Below are 13064 nucleotides of genomic sequence, written 5' to 3'. Positions count from 1 at the left end.
AGCTTCGGGAAGTGGATTTCTGCTGAGCAATGCAGTGACATCCTAACGGCGGCACGTTCCGGCTCTGAGCCTCTCAGCGCCGCGCCGGTGCTGGGGGTGTCACGGCGTCACCTGGGAGCATCTGGTGCTCACCTGGGGACAGCGCTGGCACCTGCCTGGGGCGCTGAGACGAATGTGACCCTCGTTGTCACAGGGAGCCGGCGAGGGGACGCTTGTCGGCAGCTGGCTTCGGGGTTCCTGCCCTTCTCTCTCCATGGCTCTCGGGGTCAGAATCCCTTTCGAGCTGCTTCCTGAAGCTGGGCTGTTCCCCATCACACGCTCTCTCGTGGGAGACCCACACTGCACGGACCTTGGGTTTCTGTCCTTTCAGCGGCCGTGTGCCGTGGGTCTAATGGACGGAGCCTCCGTTTTCCCTGAGCCCGAGGCTTGAATTGTGCGGCGACCACGAGAGGTCATTTATTTTGTGTGTCCTGCGGCTGGAAGCGTCGGTCAAAGAATAAACCACCCAGACACGGGCCGCGAGCGGCAGTTCCGTGTCTTCCTTCAGAGGCTGGAACCATCTGGGGCTTGTCTGTATTTACCTCAAGAAAGATGGGTCTCCCTCGTGGGGTTCTCCCCGATAACACACACGGCCGTTTGTCCCCGTCTTCTGAACATGCATCTCCTTCTGTCGTGTCTGCAGGTGGCACCGACATCGTGTCCTGCTTCGTGGGCCAGAACTTTTCTGTTCCTGTGTACCGAGGGGAGATCCAGGCCCGGAACCTGGGCATGGCCGTGGAGGCCTGGAGCGAGGAAGGTGACGGCTCCCTGAACACCCTGCTCGCCTGTAGAGTGACGTAGCTTCTCGCCAGGCCAGCCCCAGCCCCCGTCAGCCGGCCTGCCCGGGACCAGAGTTGGGCGGGAGCATTGCGGGGAGCTGTTTGCTCAGGGACGCAGGACAGCAATGGTTCCCCCAGCAGCCAGATGTCGGAGCTGCTGCTGTGGCTGCCGGACGGCCTTGCTAGGCCGACACCCTCACCTTGATGAGGACCCAGTGAGGGACCTGGGGGTTGGCCTCTCTGAGAGATAGGCTTTTGCTTTGTAGCCTGTTAGTGGCCACTGGCTATAAATCAGCAAAGCCTGTTTGTGTCTCCAGTACCAGACAGGGCCTGGTGTGTGGTGTGTGCACTGTACAAGTTTGCACTGCAGCCACTGTTATTTTAACCTGGCGGAGTACGTGGGACGTTATGCCAGCCGCGTTTGAATGAGGGAGAGAGACAGACAGCAGCAGTGGTGGCTGCACCAGCTGCGAGCCGGGGGAGTGCAGGAAGGGTGTCTCCTAAGTTCACGGAGAAGGTTGCCAGAGACCTTTCTGAGGATCAGTTCTGATTTTCCGAAGAAGGCTTTTCCCTGGTGCTGCCTGGAGTCCTTGCTCACAAAAGTTCTCAGTTCTGTATGCTGTTTTCCTCCCCACCGTCCGAACCATTTCCCTTGGTACAGGCTGCTGCCACGTCCAGTAGCCTGGTCGGGAGGGAGATGTTCCTGGCAGAGAAACCGACGCTTCCAGAGGCACACAGTCACCCGTCCTCCTGTCCTCTATTTTGGGGGTGCTGTGGGGTGATGTGAGCTAGGCGAGGTTGAGGACACGCAATAACCCAGGGGCTTCTGTGGATGCACTGGGGCTGATGGGACCCCGTGATGCTTGCGGGTGCTCCCCGTGGTGTGTGTGGGTGCTCCCCGTGGTGTGTGGTGTGCGTGGGTGCTCCCCGCGGCGGCGTGGGTGGGTGCTCCCCGTGGTGTGGGGTGTGCACGGTGCTCCCATGGGGTGTGCAGGGAACAGCTGGGCACCGGAGGGAGACGGGGGCATCTTCAGGAGGAATGGTGGTGGTGATCGCACCCGGGAGATTAAAGCCCCGAGCAGCACGTAGCACAGAAGTGACTTCCCCCCTCGGCGCTGGGAGGGCACGGGGTGCTGGACACACGCAGACGGGGTGTTCACACGGCTTGGCGACACGCAGGACAGTGTCGGTGGAGTGAAAGTATTCACTCTGGTGTGGGAAAAGCGAATTACCTTTCCAAGAGCTGTTCGCAGGACGCGTCGGGAGGGAAGGTGCTCGGGGCGGGATGAGCTCGGCTCCCAGTGGGGTGGCGCTGACGTGAGCTGTGCGGGCTGTGGGTGGGCGTGTGGGTGGGGGCGGGGGAGTGCCAGGGCGTGGCTGCCGTGTGTGCTCAGGCGGCGCCTGCTTCTCCCTGAGCCAGGCACGGCCGTGTGGGGCGAGAGCGGAGAGCTGGTGTGCACCAAGCCCATCCCCTGCCAGCCCACGCACTTCTGGAACGACGAGAACGGGAGCAAGTACCGGAAGGCCTACTTCTCCAAGTTCCCAGGTACGTGCCCGGGCTGCAGCCTCGGCCCCCGCCCTGCCTTCGACTCCGCGCCTGGGTGCGTCCCCTCCGCGTGCGCGGGAGCTTCCCGCCCCTTCACAGCCCCTTCCGCCAGTAGGGTGGCGGGAACGTCGGCTCAGAATCTTGTCACCTGCTTGAAGCCGTCCGGTGACACCGGCATCTGGGTATGGTTTATCCTTAACCGGCCCCTGTGCGCGTGGCCCCTGGGCCCCGGTCGCTGCTGCCGGGAGCTGGCCCGCGCCCCTGGGTGCCTGCGGGAGGGTGCGCTCGCTTACTGAGGGCTGCGCCAGCTTCCAGAGAGAGGACGTGTTCAGGCGGATTCTGGCTCGGGACTCTGCCGTCCTGCAGCACGCGCCCTCACCCGGTCCTGCAGCGCTGCGCCGGCGGGATGGCTTACGACCCGCTCCTCCCTCTCCCAGCCTGACACCCTTGCGGATCCTGTTCCGAGTGACGCCTTGCCCACAGCGGGGAGGTGTCCGTTCCGAGCTCTGCCGCCTGCCCCCCGTGCCTTGTTTCGTGGCCCGGCTGACCTGCTGCGTGGAGGAGCCGCAGCCCGGCAGACCCTGGGCCCCTGAGCGGTTTAGCCCAGGGACGCGCTTCGGTCTCTGGAGAGTGATCCGAGTTGCATTAGCCACGGCGGACAGCCGGGAAGGGCCGGGGCCGCCGGTGGCAGAGCGGCTCACGGAGCGCTCCCGCTCCCGTGCCCCGCGTGGCCCCGCGCGCTTGCACAGCCTGCGGGGGACCGCCGTCCTGGCACCGCCCCATCACTCGGGAGTCGTGGGGCCGGGCCCCACCTCGGATCCCGCCAGTGCGCGGCGGTCCACGCGGTGAGGGCGGTACGAAGAGCACGAATATGGAGACAGGTGTTCCTCAGGTGACCCCGGGGGCGAGGGCGGCGGCTTCTGTCTTAGAAACAGGCCAAGAGGAGTTGAAACACGGAGTCCCCTTCCCCTCAGGACAGAGTTTCTGATTCTCTTTAACGAATCTCCTCGTGTAGTCGGTTTTGTAAGCGGCTTCCTCAGATACTTCTCGGGAGTGGGTGCGGCATAGGGAGCAGCAGGCACAGAGGGCGGCGGCTAAGGTAACGGGACTCGGAAGCCGTGGCCCATGGAGGCATTGAACCTGCCGGCCTCTCCACGCCCCGGCGCTGGCGGATTCTTACACTGCCGCAGAACTGATGATTAAAGAAAACAGTTGGAAGGCAAGGTTGTCTTTTCTGTAGCAGGAAGCAGACACCATCAGGCCGGGAGAAAATGTAAGCAGGCAGCAGTATACCCAGGAAGTCAGTCAGTGAGAAGTGGTTCAGCACAGAGAGCGTAGTCGCTTCTGTGTTTGGAAAGGAAATCTACGTGTCTGTCTGTGAATAAACGTACGACAAAGGGCTGTCTGAGTGGGGGAATTAGGAGCCGCTTCGGTTTTCCTCATGACAACTAATAATTCTTAAAAGCCTAGTAAAAACGTAAATAGGAATTAAAAGCAGACTGAAGAAAGACGTAGATGGTGCTCATTCCACAGAGCAGTGACTTCAGCGCTGAGTTCCTTGGCAGCCAAGGCAAAAATGGAAACACACTGGGTACAGAGAAGTGCAGAGGACAAGTTGCACATGGGACCCTGGCCTGCCCGTGAGCTGACGAGACGTTGACCTAGATGGTACGGTCACGGCTCCGACTGCCCTCAGGCCTCATCAGCAGGAGTTCAAAGCAGAAGGAGGCCCGAGTCCTACCTTCTGGAGCCCTGGGTCCTGCAGTAAGAGAGAGCGTGTGCCTATGGACTTAACCATGATGGCGCATCCGTGTACGCGGGAAGCCTTGCTGCCGTTCTGTGACGTGCAAGAGCGCGTGCTCCATAAGGGGCTTCCTACGCTGGGTCTCCAGAGGGGAAAGGAGCAAGGCGGGTCTCCCCGTTCACGCTGGCGTGCTGGGCCCGGGGCACCATCGGTGACCTGGGGCAGAAGCAGAGCCAGTCTGCCACGCACACAGTGGGAGCTGGGGGCCCGCGGAGACCCGCGAGGAAGGCTGTGACTGCCTGGCACCAGGCCACCAGCCCCTTGTGAATTCTTCCTCCCGACTGCGTTTTGTATAAGGCGGAAGCATTTCTCCGCGTTTCTACAAGTGACTACTCCTTCAGGGTGCATTTGTGCCTTCCGATTTGTCCCCGTTTCCGGAGCCTTGCATTAATTATCAGACTCCTGGGACACCGGGGTCCCTGCTGGGCAGGACAGGCCCTGCTGTGTCTGCAGCTTTCCGAGACCCGGGACTGCGCCCCAAAGCTGGTGCCCTGAGCACCTAGCCCCTGTGCGCCTGCGGGCGCCCCACACACCACCTGCGGTCCCGGGATCTCTCCCTGTTGGTGGAGGTGACTGTTTTGCAAGTGGCGTGAGGAAGAGGAGTTCCTTCTTTAGCTTGCGGAGGACGGAGGAAGGACCTCGAGGCCGTCAGATAAATGAGCTCAGGGGTCCTTTGTTCTCAAACTGTCCCAAGAACCACGCTCCCTGCGGACGGACAGGCGTCCTGGCCTCCGTCTCGTCAGGAGCCCTAGTCCACGCTCCGGGCAGCGTGCAGTCGTGACCGTGAACAAGGGAGGGTGTAAGCAGAGGGTGCTGTTGGGGGGGCGCCTCCCGGGCAGCTGTGAGCCAAGCAGGTCAGCCCTCGAGTCCGGAAGCATCTCTAGGATGGGCCAGGGAGAGGTGCTCTCCGTGAGGATCCCGCAGCTGGTTTATTTGGCACCTTCCCGTTCGGGGCCGCAGGGGCCGCCTCGCTTCTGGAGGCCACGTGCCTCTGACTGTTCACACCGTCTGGCCTCCGTTTGTGTGGCTGGTCGAGAGTCACCGCATCTCCCCGAGGAGGCCTCTGGCTGGTTCAGCCGCTCCCGTGGCAGCCCCTCGGGAGGGCGTGGCCGAGGCTGGAGCCTTCATCCCCGGCGACACTAGCTTCGCTGCAGCCCAGGACCCCGCCGCACAGGGGCACGCAGCTGGCTGGGTTCGGGGTCACCTGTGACCCGCCTGCCCCCACCACCTTCCTCGTCCCCAGGTTCCACCGGCCAGTTAGCTCCGTCCACACACTGGTGCCTTAGCTCAGGCCTGCGTCGCTCAGACTGACGCGGGAGCCTCCCTGCTGCTCGGGCTGGTTTTCTCCTCCAAGAACGCCGACCCCTCCAGACCGGCTTTCTCAGCTGCCCCAGAGCATGCTGGCCTCCTGAGGCGTGGCCTGTGCTTCCACCCTTCACCCAGAGGGCCTCCCCTACCCCCGCCTCCACGCTCCCACTGACCTTGCCCGCCCTGCCCGCATCCTCACTGCCGGGCTCGTGCCCCCTGACTTCCCCGGGGTCCCTGTCATTGCCCGCAGGACTGCCGTTTCTCCCATGCTGGTGCGTGTGGGCTCCGGGGGCACGGGGCCCCCACCGGAAGGGGTGCTCCTGGGGCAGGGGCTGTTCACACTCCCCCCCCCCGGCTCCCCAGCCCTGTCCCTTCTGCCTTTCTGAGCCTCAGCTGCATCTGCTGACGAGAGTCACGTTGTGGAATCGTGGGCATCCTGTTACCGGCCTGCCTGCCGTGGGTGTCTGTCCGGGCAGCCAGCCGGGACCCCTTCTCCTCGGGGTGACCCGGCACCTCTGCCTCCCTGCAGGTGTCTGGGCGCACGGCGACTACTGCAGAATCAACCCCAAGACCGGGGGCATCATCATGCTGGGCCGGAGGTGAGGGTCCTCCAGAGACACCCCGGCGGGGGCGCGGCTGGGGGCGGGGCCGGGGCGCCCTGCGTCTGCTCCTGAGGGCTCCCGGCCTGATCCAGGGTGCCCCAGGGTAGGGGAGGAGCCCTGGGCGCAGGGTGTGGCCTGGCCAGCGTCCGCCCACGGGGCACAGGCCCTTTCAGGACAAGGGTGTGTGTGTGCATATTCGGCGCACGCCACACCTGCACAGGGGGGAGGGGACAGTGGGGGGACAGGTGTTTCCACACAAAGGGGACTCCCTTGTGGTCTGGCCTGGGGTTGAGAGAGAAGTGGCTGCTGGGGATAAAGGGCAGGGGAGGGAGCCTCCGTGAGGGGCTCAGGGTTGCCGTGTGGAAAGGGGGTGACGGCCCCCATCCCCGGACCCCGGGTGACGTGCCTCACTCAGGAGCCCCTCCGTGTTGGTGACCTTGTCTCTCTTTCCAGTGACGGCACGCTCAACCCCAACGGAGTGCGATTCGGCAGTTCGGAAATCTATAACATTGGTACGCATTTCCCCTTGCTCCTAAAATTTTTCTCAAGTAACCCCAGAAGGAAGGAAGGAAGGGGTGTCCTGGGGGGGCTCAGAGCCTGCTTTTCAAAGCCCCAACTTTTGGCACAACTCTGCCCCATTTGCCTCAGCTGTGAGAAGGGACATTTGTGAACATGTCCTTCTCTCCAGAACTTACCTCGTCCACGTTGCATGTACTCACCAGAACCCAGAGCGGTCACATACATTTTATGTGATAAATGTATGTGCTCCGATACATTTTATCTACACAGCGAGCTACCTTGGGTTGCTTAATTGTGTCTACTTTTTAGGGGTGAAGAGGCATAGAGAGGTTGTGTGATTGCTGGAGGTCACACAGCACCATTCAGGACACTAAACAAAGACAGCTGCACAGTCATCCGCGGCCTTTAAAATGCCCACCAAGGTCATAAAATCAGCCTCCCAAGCAGGTGCCGTCCTGCTGATGCCACATCGGGGTTGTTGGTGCAGCCGGGGCGGAGAAGTCATCCGTCTGCTTCCAGCTGTTGTTCCCCTGACCCGTGGAGTCCCCCCCACCCGTGGAGCCCCCCAACCCGCGGAGTCCCCCCCACCCGTGGAGTCCCCAGCATGGGGACTTGTTTCCTTTCTGTGTTTAAATTCATTGCTAGTTTTAAGCAAGTCAGGCCCGTGTTTGGCTTCTTGTAACCGTTCAGCTTAAGCTGCGGCTGTGACTCTGGCCAGTGATGGGCGGTCTGCTTGTCCCCCTGAGGGGCTCTTCCCCAGCAGGGGCCGGGGCATCAGGCTCAGGGGGCCGGTGCGAGCGTGAGCCTCTTCCCCTGTGCTTGCAGTGGAGGCCTTCGAGGAGGTGACGGACAGCCTCTGTGTCCCCCAGTACAACAGAGATGGGGAGGAGCGCGTCCTTCTGTTCCTGAAGATGGCGTCCGGCCACACCTTCGGTCCCGACCTGGTGAACAGCATCCGCAGCGCCATCCGCCACGGCCTGTCCGCACGCCACGTGCCCAGCATCATCCTGGAGACCAAGGGCATCCCGGTAGGTGCCCCGCCGGGCTCCTGGGCCCCCCCCCGGCAGCGCCGACCCCAGTGCCCCCCACACTGGGGGGCTCTCCCGACCAGCTTGGCCCCGCTTTATATCGTTTGTGCGCGTTGCCTGGCAACGCCATCTTCCCTTTCTCCCCCACCGTGTCTCTCTTTTTTTAACCCTTCCTCACTTGCATTTAAAGTAAATTGTGCTGAATACCTGTGTTGAGAGGGCAGGCGGGCCCAGCCCTGCACACCCACCTGGCTTCTCCCCGGTGCAGGCCTGGGGGGTTCTCAAAATTATTAATGAGAAAATTAATTTTAACTTTACAAAGAGCCGCTGGAGTGCTGTCGCTCTTGCCTTTTAATTTTGAGTCTTGCCTGTGGAAAGAAGATTTGAGTCTGTTTAGAGGCTTGTGGCCAGAAAGCTGCTCCCCCTTTCCACGTTGTTTAGGCTCTGAGTGGGGCAGGAGGCGTGCCCAGATGGGGTCTCAGTGTTCACTCGGACCGCTGACCAGGCGAATGTGTCCGTCGGCCCCCAGCAGAAAGTGCCGTGTGTGCGCACACGTGTGCACAGAGCACGCTGAATGCATAGATGAGCCGGGCTGTCTCAGAGGCCTGTGGAATAGCTGTTCACTGAGGGGGAGCCCAGCTGAAGCAGGGCCCTGGGGGGGCAGCCGAAGCAGAGCCCTAGAGTTGCCCTGAGCAGGGGTGCGTGTGTGAGGTACAGGCAGGGGCTGGGACTCCTTACACCGTCCGCACACGTCTTTCACATTTTGGTTAATGCACAGCTTGGGAGTCTGTCCATGTCTGTCTCTCCCGGTTGGTGGCTCCGATGGCTCCAGAGACAGTGGCTCTCGCGGGGATGGAAGGACTTCTTGAGTTAGTGACACTCACTGCCTTCTCCTAATGAGGGCCCAAGGCTTTCCTTCAGTCAACCAGTTCTGTGTGCCTCTGGAACATTCTGAAGTACTAGAGTTTGATCTTCCCCTTGGCTTTCTCTTATTGAGACAGAACGTGTGCCCTCCGCTGCCGGGAGGGTCATTCCCCAACTGTGCTTCTCATGAGAAGTCAGCTGGGACATGGGAAGTGGAGGCCGTGTCTCTGTCCTTGGCCTGGCGCCTGGGCTCTCTCTGCTCTCTATGCTCGGTTCCCAGGCGCGGTCTCCTCTGCTTGGGCTGGGGAGTCATTTCAAGGGTTTCTTGAGGCTTTTGAGGGCCCTGTATTTCCAGATCCCCGTGGCCTGAGCTGATGGATTGGGCTGTCGCTGTGTGTCACCAAACTGGGGCGGGGGGGCGTGACCCAGCCAAGGGGACTTGGGGCATCAGGGGCACGGCGGGGCTGGCAGCCACCGCGAGGCTGGGGGCACGGCTACCCCGACCCCGGCACATCTTTGTCCCGCTCACGGTGGCAAGGCCTGGCCTGTCCTGACAGGAGGCAGGTGACGTTTCCGTCAGGGAGGCCCGAGCCCGCCGTCTCTGCCTCCCGGCAGCCTCTTGCCAGAGGGAACAATAGCAGGATTTCTTCCGAAACGGAATGAGGTCTCCTCTGCTTTGTCAGCCGACGGAACATGTGAATTATTAGCTCCCCGGAGCTGCTCTTGGGGCTGCAGTGCACAGCTTACACGCACACGAAGCACGTGAAGCTTGCATTTCGGGGTGAGAGGGGCTGACGCCCAGGTGACAGGCAGCCCCCCGGAAGCCCGTGCCTGGGTCCTTAATTAGCTTACATGTCGCCTGAGTCTTTCAAGTGAATGAATTTTAATTACATCTCAGGTTAAAAAAATACAACAACAAAAAAACGGTGCCGGTGGAGGAGAGATCAGGGCCCAGGCAGTTTTACTAACGGGCTCTGTTCTCCTGCCTCCCGGCCCAGCGCCCGCACGGCCGCAAGACGCCTTTTGGGACCGCGGGCCGAACCCACCAGGCGTGGATTTTAGAGGGAGCTTTGAACATCTGGGAGGACTCTGGCCTAGACGAGGGGTTCCGAGGAAGGATTTGGGGAGGTTTGGGGAGGCTCGTGGGCGGAGCGCGCTGGCCAGTTGATCAGTGACGAGGCTGCAGGAAGCCAGCCGCTGCTCACACGGCAGCGACCGCTGGTCTGACGACACAGGGAGGTATAACCAAGGAAAGTTGGCAAAACCGAAATAGTCTAACAGTGAGTCCCGCGAGCCCTGCCTAAAGCCATGGGGCGGTGGGGGTAGGCACTAGCGCCCCTACTTCATGCTCTAGGGGATGGACCCGGTTTAAGGCATTGGCCCCCAGCTGCCCCATGGCTCCCGAGGTGGAGAGCCCCCTTCCGGGCACGCCTGCCGGGCAGCCGGGTCACCCTCCGTCGGGCTGCAGGTGGAGGGTCTTTCCCCGGGGCTCAGGCTCAGGTAACGATTGTGCCTGTCTTCTCCGCCCCCCTCCCCCGCCCCCGGCAGTATACCCTCAACGGCAAGAAAGTGGAAGTGGCCGTGAAGCAGATCATTGCCGGCAGAGCCGTGGAGCACCGCGGGGCCTTCTCGAACCCCGAGACCCTGGATCTGTACAGGGACATCCCCGAGCTGCAGGACTTCTGACCCGGGACCGGCTCGCGCTCTGCCACACGCTCCTGTGCGGGCTCTCGTGTGTCCCAGAAATAACCGGAGACGGACAGCCCTTGGGAAGCAGGTGTCCATGGGCTCGGGGAAGAGTCGTCCCTGCTCTTTTGGCTCTGGGGGGTGCCCGCGTCTTCCCAGAGCCCGTCCCGACCTCTGGGGCCGATGGGGCCGTTTGGCTGAGCGCGTGGCAGGGCTGGGAGGGTGTGTGCGTCTTCGAGCCGGTGTTCTCGCACGCGCCGCGGGAAGCTGAGCGGCGCACCTCCACCTGCGGCCCCTTTCGCTCTCCTAAGGTGTAAATCTGTGTGTTCTCCTGGCTCTGGGCGTCGTCGCTCAGGGCCTGTCATCCGCAGTTGCCCGTGAACTGTCATGCACAGCCGACCACTCCTGCGTGTCTGGGCGTCACACTCCGAGTACCCGTGGTCCTGGTGGGGCCGTGTGTCACACCTGCCGGCCCGCGCGGGTGCGCAGACGGAAGCTCCCTCTGGAGAACATGACGATTTAGTGCTTTCACAGGGTCTCTATTTCACGGACTTTGAACGGTTTAGCCACGTTGTAGCATTCGTTATCTGGTTTGCGGGGCGTTCGCGGAACCGGATGTCTCCTGTGGGGTGGTGGTGCTCTCAGGAAGTCGGCGGGCACCTGGGGGCCTCCCCAGGTGGAGCTGCGTGGCCTCGGGACACGGCCTCGCCGCGCCTCCACCCGGAGCTCTGGGGGCCTCGCGTCACAGCCACATGATCAGCAGTTGTGCATCGAGTCACGGGTGTCATGGCCTGGTGGTCGGGACGCACTTTTTAGTTCCGCACATTAATTGACTCCTGTAATCCTAACGTTCCTTTCTGTATTTTTAAACGCTGAGCACAATGAAAGCCTTTCTTGAATCCCTTTTTTTCTGGATTACAAAACACGGGGGAAAAAGTGCTGAGAATGTATGCAATAAACACACACATATATATATACGTATATATACACGCACATATACATGCACACGTGTGTCCACGTGCGGCATGCTGGCGTGTTTTCTGTGGGGGGTGTGCGGGCTCCGAGGTCCACATGCCGCTTGTGCTGAGGGACCAGCCGGGAGCCCCTCCCTGGGGGAGGTGTTCGGCCAAGTGGCTGGGCCTTCCCGGGCCCCTGGTGTTTAGCGCCCGTACCGGATCACCAGATGGCCAGCAAGGACTTCGCAGCGTGAAGTCGGCACCCCAGAGGAGGCCACTGTCCTTACTCGGGCTCCCCCCCCCCCTTCCAGGTGGCCAAGTGCCTGGACGACAGCACTTGTCATTGCAGGAGCTGCATGTCTGGCTGCATGTCACCGAATCTGGGCAGCCTTTTCTCCCGTCCCGGGCGCTGGAGGCAGGAGAGTGCCTGGGGCCGTGCGTGGCTGCAGGAGCCCCGCCCCCCTCCCGGCTCCCGTCCTGTTGTGGCAGGAAGAAGGAGGAAGTGACAGGAGGGCTGGGTGAGCCGCGGACAGCCCCACCCTCAGTCTGTCCCCTTCTAATCTGACAAACAGTGGGTTTTGTGGAGACCCCACCCCGTGGGCCACACAGCCACCCCTCGCTGCAAGGGAGTCTGGAAGTGTGAGCATTTTAAAGAGCACCTGCTACCTTTTTCCTAGTCATTTCCTGTGGCCGTGAGTCCACACACAGGTGCCACTGTGCTCCTCCTGCAGGCGCCCGGGAGACCTTGCCTTTTCCAGCCTCCAGAGGCTTCCTCGTCCTTGGCCGGTGGCTCCTCCCTCGGTCCCCAGAGCCTGTGGCAGCCCTAGCCTCCCCCCTCCACACAGAAGACCTCTGAGATTCCCGTGGCTCCCGTTGAATAATCCAGGATAATCTTCCTATTTTAACATCGACCAGTTAGGGAAGCCTGATTCCATGCGCAGCCTTAACTCCGCTGAGCACGGAACCTCGCATTTCCGCCCGGCACGTCTGGGGGCTCGGCCTGCCTGCCTCTGCCAACACGGCCAGGTCCTGCCACTGGGGACGACGGGCCAGTGGTCCCCACACCGTGTGACCGACCCCGGGCTGGGGGCGTCCTCCCCATGGGTCCATGGACCGGCCTCCCTGCCTCCCAGGACTCGGGCTGACCCCTTCGACCCCCTGTGCCCGAGGAGTCGTGCGGGCTGACCTGCTGTGCAGACTGCCCAGGCTGGCTGAGCCCATGCGTCCTTCTTAACAAGCCGCGCTGGACAACTTCATTAACGAGAGACAGATGGTCTGAGCGACAGCCATCGAGCGCCCGCGGCGCCCGACTCTCCAGGGATGTGCCTTGGCCCCGTGGCGTCCTGCGAGCACCTGCTGGCACCCCCCCCCCCCCCCGCAGCCATCTCCTCCTCCCTACTCCTCCTTGATCTCCACCATGCCTGTCCCCCCGCCCCGCCAGGAGCATGGGGCCTTCGCTGCCGCCTGGCCTGTGGGGGAGGGGACCTCCCCCAGCCTGTGAGCCCCCAAGCAGCTGTTCCTCCTCCGGCTCTGTCTGCCCACCTCTGGGAACTTTCTCTAGGGGGGCAGCCCCTTCTCACTCACACCGTGCCCACCCCTACCTCCTCGCCCCTGCAGACGATCCTAGAGATGTTGGAGCACCGTGTCGGGGTCCCTTGCTCTCTGACCCCTCCCCCTTTTGTGCCATGCCTCCTCTGCACTGGCCCCAAACCTATTCCTCTTGCTGTGGGCACCTGCCTGCTGGTCCCTGTCCCTGCGTTCCGAGCCTTTGGAGACCCCAGATTTGCTGCCTCATCTGGATCCCTGGCCCCTGGTGAGCCCCCAGTAAATGGCCTGAATCCCGCAAGGCTTGGGAGAGGTGTCTTCTTGGCCTCCTCACCACCATCATCATGGGCGTGTGCGGCCAGAAGAGACCGTCCCCTCGGGCTTCAAG

General features: G+C 62.1%; 1 protein-coding gene across 2 annotated transcripts in view; it reads left to right on the top strand.

Moving 5' to 3' along the window:
- The window catches only part of AACS (acetoacetyl-CoA synthetase), a 48141-nt gene extending 36993 nt beyond the window's left edge, over positions 1 to 11148 (top strand). The window contains exons 13-18 of one of the 2 annotated variants that reach the window (XM_039254924.1): positions 683 to 796; positions 2239 to 2364; positions 6006 to 6075; positions 6532 to 6590; positions 7467 to 7625; positions 10038 to 11148. In XM_039254924.1, coding sequence (XP_039110855.1) covers positions 683 to 796; positions 2239 to 2364; positions 6006 to 6075; positions 6532 to 6590; positions 7467 to 7625; positions 10038 to 10492 — 983 coding nt within the window. In that variant the 3' untranslated portion in view covers positions 10493 to 11148. Of the gene's footprint in view, positions 1 to 682; positions 797 to 2238; positions 2365 to 6005; positions 6076 to 6531; positions 6591 to 7422; positions 7626 to 10037 lie in introns of both variants that reach the window. The other variant, XM_039254845.1, reaches the window with a different exon arrangement.
- The last annotated feature ends 1916 nt before the right edge of the window (positions 11149 to 13064 follow it).

The sequence above is a fragment of the Hyaena hyaena genome, unplaced genomic scaffold, assembly GCF_003009895.1.
Source record: "Hyaena hyaena isolate Hyena2069 unplaced genomic scaffold, ASM300989v1 scaffold_0, whole genome shotgun sequence".
Taxonomy (NCBI): Eukaryota; Metazoa; Chordata; class Mammalia; order Carnivora; family Hyaenidae; genus Hyaena; species Hyaena hyaena.
This window is presented reverse-complemented; position numbering and strand designations above follow the sequence as displayed.